A 15,409-nucleotide genomic window follows, 5' to 3' on the forward strand; every position below is an offset into this window, starting at 1 on the left:
CCCGGGTAATTATAAATGAGTGGAACTGAGGGTCTCTATTGTCAGTTTGTGTTCTGAAAGATAGCCCTTTAGGCATGCACAACTGTGGAGGAAGGGGAAAGAAAGCATCAGAACGCAGTACATGAACTGACTTCAAACCAGAAAAAAATGTTTGTGAACCTCTATCCAAGCCTGCGACCTTCGGCAAGTCATGTAACTTCTCTGAGCTCTCAGTTTCTTTATCTACAACATTTGCTACATCATTCTGGCTTGAGACAAAATATGCAAGGGCACACTACAAATATTTAATACTTAACTACTATTTTTGAAGTAATTCCATTTCAGAGGAATCAGGAAATAGGTAAAGGCTCATTTGATAAACAGAAAAAATAATAAAAACATTTTCTCTATTTTAAATATGATACTTTACCCTCAAAAAATAAACTTTGAAACTAGGATGATTTTTGATTTACTGAAAAAGAAGGGTAGGAACCAGATATTTTAGATTATTTCCAGTAGGGATTATGCTCTAGGTCTTGGGAACTACTCAGGATTGAGTCAAATTTGGGAACAAAATTACCTGAGGAATTAAGAGGTTATATTTAAGATACTTAAAATACACAAGAAATTAGAACTGATGCTTTAAAATTCTTCTAAAAATACTTTAAATAAAGGAAATAAAACATATTACAGAAAATTTGAAATACATTAAGGCAAAGAGAACTTATAATTCAACTACCCTAATATAATGATCATTAATTTTTACATATTCCTTTCTACTTTTATATTACAATATGCTTTCTACACAGAAATAATTTTACCATATGATATTACAATACATTTTTCTTTTCTTTCCCCAGACTTAATCATTGACATGATGTAAAATTAAGAAGTTCTCTCAAATCCCCACATTACCAAGAAAACACAATTCACCTTAAAAGTTACACGTACTTTATTCTGTCAACAAACTTATTAAATGCCTTTATGAGCTAGGCCCTTGATGGTGGTAAAATGGTGAGAGAGAAAGACATGGTCCCTGATCCTTTGGAGCTTCCAGTCCAGTAAGAATGACAGATGATTAAGAAATCATAAACTATAGAGTATGGAAAGTGTTATAATAGGGTAAACACATGCTGCTATCGGGGGGGGGGGGGGGGAACATCGCCAGAGGACATAAATGAGAAAGAGGGAGCTACCAGGGGAAGAAATGAAAAAAATCCTAGCAGAAACCTAAGCACAAATATAGGTGTTAGCGAGATGAAGAGAAGGCAGAGGGGATATATGCAAAAGCCCAGGAGCCAGAATGTGAGGGTCTGAGGAACTGAAACATGTTCATTGTCTCATTGTCAGCTGGCAATAGGATGCACAGTGATAGGGAGGTGAGAGAGAACACAGGAGAAACAACGAGGGGCGTGATCGTGAATGGCCTTGGTGAGTCATGTTAGGAGTCTGAGGAGGAAAATGGGAAGCCTCTAAAAGGTTTTTAGCAGGAGGGGGACAGAATTCGTTGTGCCTCTTAGCATATCAATCTTCCCGCACTGAAGGGCAGTGGTTTTCAAAGGCGTCCCAAGGAGAAACATCTCAGGGCCTTGGGGTCATCTTTGACTTCTTTCTTACCCTATTATCCAACCATCAACGAAGACCATCAGTTCTACCTTCAAAAATATATTCGGAAATGAATGACTTCTATCTTTATTCTCACTACTCTAATCTAAGCCACATTCTTCTCTTGCCTGGTTACTATTTAATACCCTGCTAACCAGTCTCCCTGCTTTTGCTCTTGTCCCCCATAATCTATTCCCCATATAGTAGCCAAAATGATCCTTTAAAAATATAACTTAGACCTTGTCACTCTTCTCAAAACTTTCCAATGGTCTCTCTTCTTGCTAAAAGCCGAAATCCTTATACTGTCAGGCCCCTAAGAAGGCCTCATGTGACTCAGCCCCAGCAACTTCTCTGCCTTCATCTTCTACTACTCTTTAGCTCGCCTACTCTGCTCCAGCAACACTGGCCACACTGCTGCTCTGTGAATACATCCAGCAGGCTCTTGCCAAAATACGCTATTCCCTCTGGCTGGAATGATCTTCCTCTAGGTACCTACATGGTTTATTCCCTGTGGTAGATTGTATTTTCTAAAAATGGCTCTGAAAATGTTTCTAGTTCCACATACTCCTCCAGAACCTTGTCACTCTCCCATCGAGAGTCTGGGTGGGTCGCTGAGAGTGCCTACACCAGAGACCCACCAACCTGTCTGTAAATTGCCAGATAAATAATTTAGGCTCTTCAGGCCATATAGCCTTTGCTACAACTACTCAACTCTACTGTTGTAGTTGAAAGCAGCTGCTGACAACTTAAAGGAATGGGCATGGCTTTGTTCCAATAAAACTTTATTTATAAAATAATGAGTCACCTGGATTTGGCCTGAGGGCCATAGATTTGCCCACCCTGTCCTATTCAAGTAAAACAAAAGAGGTGGCAAGTGACATGGAGTGACTATTGAGGCAAAGCTTAAAAAAATAAATATAAAAGGCAACACAGCTTCCACCTTCCTCTTTCTCTACTTACACTCCCTGGGAGTCCTCTGGCCAACACATATAAGGAGTCTGGCTAACCCAAAGCTGCCATGTTAGAGGGAGCACATGGAGAGATGAGAGAGAGATGAGAGATGAGAGATGAGATGAGAGATGAGAGATGAGAGATGAGAGATGAGAGATGAGAGATGAGAGATGAGAGATGAGATGAGAGATGAGATGAGAGATGAGAGATGAGAGATGAGAGATGAGATGAGAGATGAGAGATGAGATGAGAGATGAGAGATGAGAGAGCGCCCCAGCCATGTTCCTAGCCCAGGAGACACACCTGTGACGGACTGAGCCTTCAGATGGTCCCCGTCCTCAGCCTTCGAACTACCCTGACAGACATCCAGTAGTGCAGATAGGGGCTACCCTGCCAAACCTGACCCAAGCTACAGATTTGTAAGTGAATAATGTTTTTTGTTTTAAATCAAGAGTCAACAAATTATAGCCTTCAGGTCAAATCCAATCTGCCACTTGTTTTTGTAAATAAAATGTTCCTGGAGAATAATCACACTCATCCATTTAAGCAGTGTATGGCTGCTTTTGCACTAGAATAGCACAGTCGAGTGACTAACAGACACTGCAAGGCCCACACAGCCTTGGCCTTTTACTATCTGGCCCTTTGTAGAAAAAAACTGCCAACTCCGGTTTTTAGCCACTTAAGTAGTACTGGAATGGTCTGTTATGCAGCAACAGATAACGAAATACTTCTTTACTTTTTTTTGAGTCTCCCTATAAATACTACTGAAGAGGTATTCCTTTACCTTTCCATGAAATATAGTGTTTTCATCCTATAAATGCCATTAAAATGTCACTTCTCTAAAAAGTCTTTATGGAATGAAGCAATTAAAATCTTGCACCACTACATACGTATGTACATTGTATACTGACACACATTACTAGTTTCTCTAATTTTGTTTGATCTCTAGAATATAAAGTACTCAAGGACTGGTAACCTCAATATTCAAGAATACCACACATGGAACAATATACTATTTGAGGCCATAATAAATGATGACTGACAAGGGTAAAAAGAAGAAAACCATGAAGCTCAGCATCAGTATACCAGTAAAAATGTCTTTATATTTCATATCACTAAATATGAGACTTGAAAAGGTATCAGGTAGCTTTACTTAATTATTTTTATATATGTTGACAAGAATTAAATTACTGTGTATATTTGGGTAGGATATGATACCAACTTAGGTAAAATGCATGAATACCTGGATTTGCTAGGGGAAAAAATTGCTTATTCCTAATTTGGGGGAAAATTGTTTAAAAAAAGGCCATGGCAGGATCTTTTCATAATTATGCCTTCACAGTAAGTCTGCTTTCATCATAACAAGTCAATAAGATACTCTGCTGAGAATATAAATGAAAACTCATCTGATACATTTACTGTTGTCAGTAAAGATTGGAGAAAGGATGATTTGAATCATTCTTGCTCCAGCCTAACTTCAAACTTGTTTATCCTAGTACATGGCATGGAAGTATTTCTTGAATGAATGAATAAATGAATGAACAAGAAAATAAAAACAACAGCTGGGGGTACAGGATCAGACTTAAGTTCATCTCTTGATTTGGTCTACAGTTCTCTTTTTACATTAAGTAGGCAATACAGAACACTGTGACCTCAAAAAATCAACATAAAGATTTAATTTAATTGATAGGCTTTCTTGATATCATAAACCATAAAATTACAGCTTACACTGTTTTGAACAACTGCCAAATATTCCCTTAAGGATTTGTGGATTTCTTGAGCACACAAACATTTACAGGAAAAGCTTGCCAAAGTAAAGAATGACGTTCTACGCTACAGATAACAGATGTGCAAATTCTTAAATTCTCTTCCTACAAATCAAAAAATGTAAGAATTGTATATCTACTCTGGGAACCAGGAACTGGAAAATGTTACTGTCTTTTTCATTTTTAAAAAGTGAGAATTGTTATATGAATTCTCAGGTTTATTTTTCAGAAAACCTGAGATATAAATCAAGACTTGCTCACCATGGCATTCAACGATCTCTTGTTATCCCTTAATATTACTGTTTACTAATGATATTCCCTTCCCCATCTCATTCTCCCACAATAAAACAACTGAAAATTTAGAGTTGTCATTGTTGACCAGATGACCACTGGTGATCAGACTGCTTTAGCCACAGTGGGCTCACAACGCTGTGTACCTCTCCTGGTTTGAATGACCGAATGTCTTTATCTCTCTGGACTCTTTCAGGAAGTTTAGCTAGAATTTTAACAATCCCTTTTTCCATTTTTCTATAGTTCTATGACTCTTATACCCTCTCTCTTTATTACATCAAAGAGAAATTATTCAGAAAACTCTCACAGAGTTGGTCAGTTTAACTTTCTTCCTTCTTTCCCTCTCCTTCCTTTAATAAACATTTTTAATGCCATCTATTACATTAGATCTTGATAACTCAAATGACAAGTATGAAAATTATCCTTTACTTTAGGAAGCTCACAGTCTAGTAGGAAAGAGACATAGAAACCAAAGGTTATAAAATAATGTGATCAGTGCTGCTTCAGCACTGTGCTCAAGATGTTATAGAAATAGAGAAGAGCAACTAACCACTGCTTAAGAGATGGTTTTGCAGTGCAAGGGATACATGAATAGACAAAGATGGAGAAGGGAAGTAAGCAAGCAAAACACTCTTTCATTTGACACTATGTGCAAAGCTAGAGATACAGTAATGGTAAAGAGAGAGTGTTCTGTCTTAAGGGTGCTTACATTATAGTAGGAGGCAAAAAGGAGGCACAATTAGCTACATAATTAATTAATTGCAATTGTGATAAATGCTACAAAAATAGTAAATAGTAAATTGTAAACTTAGAGCTTTTGGGATTGTAAAGAGCTTTACAACAGCTATTATTACCCTTTTAATTACTTGAAATATCATATATCAGATGTTTCATTTACAACAGATATACAAAATACAATCTTTATATTTCATATAACTTACTTAAAAGGGATTGACCATACTTTCTTCCTAACAATTCCCAGGTCTGGTAAATTCTTAAGGATAAGAACTATCTGCTAGAACATCCCATAAACAGTCATGGATGCCAACATAGATTATCTCAAGGAGATCTGAAATGGGGGAAAGGCAGGGGACTTCAGCTCTATTTGCAATGCTTTGTTTCATTTAAGAGAGAAGGTATGGCTCTGAAGCAAATTTGTAAATGTTGACATGTCGTATTAGTTTTAGGTGGTGGGTATACAATTGTTTATTGTATTGTTCTGTTTTTTGATACTTCCATTTATTTATTTTTCCTAAAAATCTGAATCAGCAACCAAAATAAACATAAAAAGCAAATAACAGAAAAATTTCACCTGTCACTTATATATATCTTCTACTACATTTGCACTGCACTCACGTAAGTGTTATTTTTCATTTAAAAAAGTTCATTGCTTTTGGGTACTTAATTTCTGTGTGAAATTAATGGCCCTTATTTCAAAGCACCACTGTTGCTTGTTAGAGGAATGACTGATATAGAAGGCGATGACTCGTTGGAATGGGGTTTTGCTAACAGTAAGAACAAAGCTTTATATCTTTAGGTGGGAATAAATTATAGCTTCATACAAATGCACTTACTAATAAATCAAAGAGGAAATTAAAGGCAGTAAATCTATGACCCAAATGTAGACTAGTTTAATGGGATGCTTTAAAGAGATTTTCAAGGAGTGCCAGCAAATCCTTTCTGATTTGCAGCAATAAACAAAATGCTATGTGGTGCTTAACCATCAAAACACACACCTCTGTGTTTATTCTTCAGAAGGAAACTTTTGCTGCTTATATGGAACAACCTCAGAGGCAAGCGACAAAGAAAATTTCAAAGACAGATCAAGGATGCTGATAATTGCTTTATAAATTAATGTCTTACAGATAGATATCACAAATATCTCACTATTAATCCATTCAAATGGTTATAAAAAAACAAAACACATCAAGTGTGGCATTTGGTTCCAAATGGCCATGGATTCATATTGTAGTAAGAACCTAGTTCTGGACACTATTCTGATTTCTTACAGAATAATTCATACTTTGAAATATCTTACTAATTTAAGAAGATGAAGTGTTAAAATCTATTTACATTCTTACTCATTGTTCCATTGCTTTGACTCTTCGACTCTTTTATTTCATTTAATTTGCTGGCATAAATGGCTGGTAAATTATTTTTTGTCACTGCTGTTTGTTGACTATTTTAGTCATAAGCTTCCATGTGCTCCTCCGACTCTCACAAATAGAACTAACAGTTGTGTTCTACTTAGTATCTATAGTTGTCTTCACCAAAAATGAGGCTGGGCCCCTCAGTAGTAACTTCTAACAAAATGGCATCTTTGACTATTTTGGTATTGGTTAGCGGTGTAGAGAAATAGCTACACTTTGTAAAGAATCAAAGTCAAAGTGCCAAGCAGCTTAGGCATTTGCCTTTAGAAAAATTATCATGCTACTCCTTCCTTGAAGCAAACCCAGATTGGAACGGGTTTACTGTGATACAGAAACACCACAAAGGGTCCAATGTGATTCCCCCATACCATTTTGGTATAGGTCGAAACTAAATGACTCAGTTTTTCTTCAGGGGGGGCAGCATGCGGGTGGGAAAAGAAGTGAGGTAGGGAGTAAAAATCATTTGGATTTAAGCTCTGAGGCTCCCTGCATAACTTTGGGCAAGTAACTTAACCTCTGTAAAATATGAGTACGAATCCTCACGGGGTACACGTACGCACGTATGTGAAAGTAGCACACATGAAGTATCTAGCAGGCATCTACTAAACAATAACTTCCTTCCCATATGGTTTTCATATCACGATGGGGTCTTTTGGCTCTACCTTTAAAATATTCAAAAAGAATTATACCAATCAATGTCTCAGCCCGCCTTTAATCACTTCTGTGCCCATCATACCTGATCTCACATTTACTCACTTGGGGGTTGCCTGATTTTTATAATCACATAGTTCATGGAGGTCTAAAATATTATCTGGGCTTTTAAGCAGGACCCTTCCTAAATGATCTGAAAACTATTACCTACTTATGCCCAAGAATCTTCAAGGGGATTTACAATCACCACTGGTTACTCATTAATTCAAATTCCTTATAAACAAATTCCTACTAATGTCTAAAAGATGCACTGATGTTCTTTTCCCTCTTTACTTTGTGAATATGATAAATTACAGGCCCATCATATAACATTCCTTGAAATAAAAAATGCAATTACACTCCTTCCATCAGGATCTTCTCCAGGCAAACAAAGTAATATCACTGTTTATCAAAGCATCTATGTATTAAAGCAAACTCATAACACAGCTTAATAGTAGGAAAAGAAAATGGACTTGGAGGGTCAGTTATATACAATTATTAGCTATGGGGACCCTAGGGAAGTCACTGGACCTCTCCGAGTTTCATTTTCTACATCTACAAATGAGGACATCATCTTATAAAACTGTTTGTTTAAAGGATTAAATTTAATGAAACAATGTAGGACATTCAAAATATAGTCACTATTGTCATCTTAACAAAATAAAAAGAAGGCTAAAGAGGCGAAGAAAAACACATACCATGTTCACTGCATCTTGATCGAAAGGGTTCCATTCTATATTCTGAGGGTAGTGGGCCAGAACTTTGGATTTGAATGTTCTTCTTAAAGGACTCTGGTCAAAATTTTCACCTATAACAAATAATTAATAGTAATAAGTTAATATCCAGAATTTTTTCAAAAGCATGTCATTATTTTTTTTTATTTTGCAGCTATATTGACTAATAATGTTGAAATGTGATTCAATTTCTACCTCTACCAGTCTGACTTGTAAAATTCTCAATGGACAACTGAAATGGAACTGTTAATAAGAGGTCTGCATTTAAAATTTCAGAATCTGAATTTTAAAATCCTGGCTAGACAACTGATAATAAAAATTAGATATGCTAAAATAATCCTTGCTGTAACCTAATTATTGCCCTCATTTCAATACATAGTGATTAAAAAATCCACTTGGAAACATTTAATTCACTAAAGAAACATTCCTCAATTAAGCTAATCATAATTCTTACAATGCTGAAATTCTGTACATGGATCGGCCCAATGCTGCAGTGCTCTATGGCCATGCCACCCTGAATGTGCCCTATCCTGTCTGAAATTGGAAGCTAAGCAGAGTCAGGCCTGGTTAGTTCTTGGATGGGAGACCACCTAGGAAGACCAGGTGCTATAGGTGTTTAAAAAAAAAAAAAAGATATTGCAGTACTCAAAGGAGGCAAAGTGCTGAGTTTCCACAAAATTCTGATAAACATGACTGCATCTCCATACTTTACTAGTAATAGAATTAACAGAATTAGAAACGTCATTACTGAGTTGTCTAGTTTAACAGACAAAACACATTAAACACACTAAACTCTGAAAAGAAACAAGCTATTCTAAGCCAAATTCATTACCTGACAAAATTCTGGAAGGAAAAGTAGGCTATACTTTGACTATACAAGAAAATTTAGTAAGAGCCGTCAGCTCAGTTCTTTATCTCCTTGACCAAATTAACTCCCATGAGATCTGTAACCTGCATATGCCTTAGTTTCATAAAATATTTTAATGTGGATGGATCTGAGATTCTCAATGTCAAAAAGTTGATACTGAGGAATAAGAAGACCCTGGAGCAATATTATTCTGTTTCCTGTGTTTTTTTCTACTTTTTAAGTTTACTTTTAAAGCACAAAATACAAACTGTTATATCAAAAGATAATTGTCACTTACCTGTATTTGTACAAGTAAAAATATCATAAAGCAATTTATGAGTCACACTTGGACATGTAATTAGACTCAGTTTCCATTTTTGGTAAAAATATGAAAAAACGGTTACTAAAACACCTTTTATTGTAAAACTTAACAGTTCACAGAGGAGGGAAAAGTCACACTCTAAAATTTTGCTGAAGACTGCAATATGAAATACTTCAGAGCTTTTTTGAATAAAAGCACATAATTTAAATAGATTTGCTGCAGCAAGTAACCTACTGTTTCTAATGTAAGGTCTTGGCTAATAATCATTTTCCTTAGGCATGCACTTCATCTCTGTATCTTTCTACCATGTATTTCCATCTTCTAAGAGATAGAGATCTTTCACTTCTAGCAGAAAAACTGTCAAAGGCATCCCTAAGGAAAGTTTATCAATTTTTGTACCATGTCTAGGGCATGTAAACATCAAAAAGCCAATGGAGAAATGTGAAACTCTCCACAAGTCAATGTGTCTGAGGAAAGAGTCAGGGTTTAGACTGGTTAAGGAAAAGTAAATGATATCTTTAGCTGATACTAGATTCTCATGCAAATACTAAGATTTTTAGATTATTCACTTCACTAAAAAAAAAAAAAAAAAAGGTTACTTTTCACTTCATTTTAAGTCAGAGAAAAAACAAAACAAAAACTCCTTCCTGGTTCTAAAGGTCTAAGCTGCTGTGCTACTGACATAGCAACAGGATATCCAGCCAGCAAATATCCAGCCAGAAAATATCCAGCCAGCAAGAAACTCTCTACTTCAACTACCCTCAAAAACCAGAAATGCTTATTTTTATCATCCATAAAGGTAAATAAAATAAAACATTGCAGGGCAGAAGAAACAGCATGTAACACAGGCTATAAACTCCTTGAAACACTTACCTTTTAATGAATTCCTGTCTGAGTTTGGTTAAAATAGTAACATTATCTTCATTCATATATCAAATTATTAATGGGACAGGAGATAAATCAGAAAAGTCGTGACAGTGCCATTTTCAACATAACTGCTCTGTTAACTAAGGAACACCACACCCTCCTGAGGTACAATGAATCAACCAGGAGAGAAAGAAAACCACCTCCAAAGAGAAAAAATTCACAAAAACAAAAACCAAAATAACCACAAAACAGAAACACAAATCTAACAAAAGAAAAACAGAACCAGAACCATCACCAGCAGCAGCAGCAGCAGCAGCACCACCACCACCACCACCACCACCACCACCATCACCACCACCACATCACCACCACACTTATCAGACTGCCAAAAAGGGTGGGTAATAGGAAAGATCACTGTTAAGATCACTGTTATATATATAGCTCTCTTGGCAAATGTTATTGTGGAGGAAATTATGGGAAGAAACAACTATGTAGAAATTCTGATAACACTGTTAAAGATTTAGAAACGAATGGATGTAGCTATTCCTACTCGTGCCAGCCAAAGAAGAAAATCTTGGAGATGTCTTTTGGAGATGTGAGATGGGAGAAAAACCTATTTTCTCATTTTGAGCCTGCTTTATAAACTTGTAACTTAGAATCTATCACTAAGATGTAGCAGGAGAAATTAATCAGTCTAAGAATTTGAATTCCCAGGATATGGAAATTACAATAAGCATCCTTTAGTTAACTTAAAAGCTACCTTTCAAACATTATCCTGAAATAAACAAGGTTTACAAATTTGTGCAAATATTAATATCCCACATTACAACTACATGTAGACTTAATTCCGAGTAAAATTGTCAAGTAACTTACAACTAAAGCTAAGCTGCAATGAAGTCTTTCCTCCTAATAGGACATATCTGCCAAGAGAGCTGAAAGACTTGTGAATGATTTTTTCAAGGCTGAAGCAAAAGAGGTCTTTAGGAAAATTAAGATGCAGATGAGAGAACAGAAACACAATTTTTTTTTTTTTTTTGCCTAAGGAAAACTGAATAAACAATTATGATCGGCTTAGGGTGAATTAAAATAATAATTTCTAACACCTCAACTTTTATTTTTATTTTTACCTGAAGTCGTATTTGCAGCATCTTGGCTCTTGCCATGACGATCTGCTTCTAGCCATTGGTACAAAACTACATAATGTAACAGAAACAAAAAAGCTTTATGAACAAACAAACAAGCAAAAATGACTCAGAAGAATGGAAAATGAGAATAAAAAATTAAACAAAAACAATTAAATATGAAACATTAACATCAATGGAATGTAGCTTAACACCAATCGTACATAGCTATTACTAAAAAGAAAGCAAAGAGAATAGGTAATCATATTTTACTGTAATAAGTGAAATGATATTGAAACATCTGTAACAGTTATTCATATGGGAAAAAGCACACATATCCTTTTCTTAATGCTAATCTGAAGATAAATATCAGGAAAAAGCTAATGTTTCGATAGTCAGATATAACAAAATATGATAGTAAGACTAAATTAAAAATTACATCCCAACCTCTACACACCTATCAGACTGGCTAAAGCCCAAAAAACTGACTATACCAAATGGTGACAAGTATATGAGTGACAAAACTCTCCAAAATTGCTGGTGGAAATGCAAAATGGTATAGCCACTTTGGAATACAGTTTGGCAATTTCTCACAAGGCGGAACACGGTCTTATCATGTGATCCTATAACCCCAGACTAATCAGGAGAAAAACATCAGACAAATTCCAAGAGGACCAACCTACAATATATCCGACAAATACTTGTCAAAACTGTCAAGGTCATCAAAAACGAGGAAAGTCTGAGAAACTGTCACAGCCAAGAGGAACCTAAGGAGACATGACAACTGAATGTAATGTGGTATACTGGATTGGATCCTCCAACAGAAAAAGAACATTAAATACAAACTAAGGAAATCTGAATACAGTATCAATTTTAGTTAACAATAATGAATCAACATTCATTAATTGTAAGAAATGAATCATACTACTATAAGATGTTAATAATAGAGAAAATTGTACCTGTGTGGATGGGGGTATATGTAGGAGCATATAGGAACTTTGTATTCTCCATTTTTCTGTAAATCTAAGACTGTTCTAAAAATCACGTTTTAAAAATTATATTCCAATATTTAAGGTAAGAACAAAAGCATATTCAATCTTATAACTCTACCTTTTGTAAATCACCATGCAAACGCAAGCTGAAGTTGGCTCTGTACTGTGATTCCACTTAATCGACTATTCTAAGCACTATAAATAGGAAAGAAAGTTTACTACAGTGAGGACACAGACTGTTAAAAAATCCACACTAGAGCTCTGTAACTTAGTGGCTTTGAAGAATATTAAAACTTCTGAGTGTCTTTTATAGGTTATCCAAATGTCCACAAATTTTATACATCTTTAAAGAGATGTCAGAGTTTGTCCTTTAAAGAGTTAAATAATGATAATGTAGAGTCCTAAATGGCAAGGGCAAGTTGCCTATGGAACTCCTGAAATGAAAGAATAAAAGAACTGATTCGTTATAAATTACTAAAGACACCTTGAAATCACCAAAGAAGTTATTTGGATCTTTAGGGCCAGCCCGGACTGTGAACTGACATCCAATCAACATCACGGACAGAGGTGGTGAACAGTGCCGCCCCTCATTCCACCACACACATATCTAGTGTGCAAGGTCACTGGTTGAGGGTGCCCTGGTTGGCACACAAGTCAGTATGCTCCTCCAGGACACTGCACACTTCTGGGAGGCAAACAATTGTCACAACTGGGACTTGCATGAATGAATTCAAGAAGTCAACCTCACTCGTTAAATACATAGTACAGGTATTTCCTCTTTCCCATTTGCAGGAATAACTAACTACTCATTGGAGTAGAGTAGTAGCAGAGTAGAGTAGTATTAGAGCATTAGACAGAAGTTTAGAAGTTCTAAAGGAAGTTTGCTGGTAAGAACAATGAAAACGGGAAGTTTAAAAAGGTAATCTCTTCTGCCCTGTCCCTTTCGCATTTTATTCTTTTTCTCTCTAAAGGGAAAGTTAAACACACACACACACACACACAACAGAGACAACAAATGGTGAACAGAATATTCAAAGCAAAAAAAATGTGCCTCAGTACTTTGATAGAGCTGAGAGTAAGAAATGGAGAACTATAGATACCCATGAAATCCATGCTGAGGCAAAGAAAAAGGGAGGCTGTGGCGGGGAGGTAACTCTTCTCCATATGCTTATCCGCACAGGTTCCAAAGCCGTCTCCAAAGACCCCACCTAAACTGGCATGAGCTGGAGGTGGGAGAGGGAATACTGGGCAGCAGTGGGGCCCACAAGACAGATTGACTAAGGAAAGAAATGGCGGGAGTAGGTACAGGTTGGTAACTAAAATGAAGGGGCACTCCTGTGACATTCACAGACAGACATTTACTGTACCCATGGCCTGTTTTACATCGCAGTGAGCTATCCTCTTCGAAGCAGATACTCCTAGGAGGCATATTTACCATTTATTCTGATGATTCAACCACTATTTAAATAACCTCTGAGCAGGTGGTATATAAGTACAGACTTGATAAAGGAATATTCATCATCATAGTGAACACATAGTTTACTATATGGAGGTGTTCTTCTAAGTGCTCTACATATATTAACTCATTTCACCATCATAATTACTCTATGAAGTAGGTCCGATTATTTTATAGATATTGAAACTGAGGCATAAAAAGGTTAAATAACTTGCCCAAGGTTAGATGACTCTGATTCCAGAATCTGTGCTCAGGAAAGAGTTTTGAGGTAGGGGAAGTAGCAAATACAGATCACTGAGGCAGATCTGAGCTGTCATGGCTGAGATACGGCAAGAAGGCCAGCACCCCTGATGTATTTGAGTGAGGTGGTAAAAGGTGAAGTCAGAGAGGTAACTGGGAGCCAGATAAAACAGTGCCTTGTGGACAATGCTGAGAACTTTCAATTTTATGCTAAGTTATCATGGGAAGTAACGTGAGCATTTTAAACAGAGAAGTGGTTTTGTTTTAAAGGGATCACCATAGCAGCTGTGAGAACAGACTGTAGTGGGTAAAAGTGGAAACAAAGAGACCAGTGAGGAGACTTTTGCAATAATCTAGGCAAGAGATGGATTAGGGAAATAGTGTTAGAGTGGTGAGAAGTGATAAGATTCTAAATAACTTTGAAGCTATAAAAGATATGATTTGTTGACAGATCAGATGTGAGGGAAAGGAACAGTCCAGAAAGATATCATGATACTATGGTTTCTGGTCTAAGCACCTGGATGAATCGCGTAGCTATTTACCGAAATGAGGAATTGATGAAGGACGAGGTTTGCGTGGGGTGTCATGGGGCTGAAATAGGAATTCGATTTTGGATATGTTAGGTCTGAGAAGCCTATTAGATATCTAAGTAAAAGTTTTGAGTAAGTATTATATGTATGAATTTGAAATTTTCGGGGAAAGATAGAAATTCAGGGATTAACACCAAATAGATGGTACTTAACTTCACAGGGTTGGATAAGATCACCTAGGAAATGAATGTAGATGAAGAGAACAAGGCCAAGGTCAGAGTCCTAGGGGACTCACATAACATTAAGAGGTTGGGAGGAGGATGAGAAACTGGCATAAAGGTAAATGAGTAAAAGGAGCTAGTGAGGTAAGAGAAAAACCAGAAGCATGGCCATCACGGAAGTCAAGTAAAGAAAACCTTTTAACAAGAAGGGAGCTGACATGGAAGACACTGTGACCTTGACAAAGAGATTTCTGTGGAGGGTGGATGTGAAAACCTGCCTAGAGTCGTTCCAAGGAAGAATACAAAGAGAGGAAGTAGAGGCAGAAACGATAAATAACTCTTCTGCAAAGTTTTGCTGGAAAGATGAGAAATGGATAATATTGGAGAATAGGGGGTCGAGGGAGGGAAGAATTTTTGTTTTGTTTTTTAAAGATAGGAGATATTAACTCATTCAAGTAAATTTCCAGTGTGCCTCAACTGTATCAGGAATGCAGGATGAAGACCAACCAAATTCTGATTGGGCTGTATCCTACCACAAAGCACAGAACACAGAAGTAGACTATCTACTTGCAAAATTAACCTAACAATGAATCTAGGGTCTAGTCCTCTGATAATGAGGAATAAACAAAGCTCTGTGCTCCTAACCC

At 36.5% G+C, this 15,409-nt stretch overlaps 1 protein-coding gene and 1 pseudogene across 1 annotated transcript in view; one reads left to right on the forward strand and one right to left on the reverse strand.

Annotated features, from left to right (window-relative positions):
• The window catches only part of DENND5B (DENN domain containing 5B), a gene marked incomplete at its 5' end in the record, with an annotated part of 139,755 nt that overhangs the window by 73,898 nt on the left and 50,448 nt on the right, over positions 1-15,409 (reverse strand). The window contains 2 exons of the mRNA XM_011363175.2: positions 8,131-8,240; positions 11,330-11,395. Coding sequence (XP_011361477.1) covers positions 8,131-8,240; positions 11,330-11,395 — 176 coding nt within the window. The remainder of the gene's footprint in view (positions 1-8,130; positions 8,241-11,329; positions 11,396-15,409) is intronic.
• On the forward strand, positions 8,663-8,781 carry LOC111741898 (annotated as a pseudogene).

The sequence above is a fragment of the Pteropus vampyrus genome, unplaced genomic scaffold, assembly GCF_000151845.1.
Source record: "Pteropus vampyrus isolate Shadow unplaced genomic scaffold, Pvam_2.0 Scaffold82, whole genome shotgun sequence".
Lineage (NCBI taxonomy): Eukaryota > Metazoa > Chordata > Mammalia > Chiroptera > Pteropodidae > Pteropus > Pteropus vampyrus.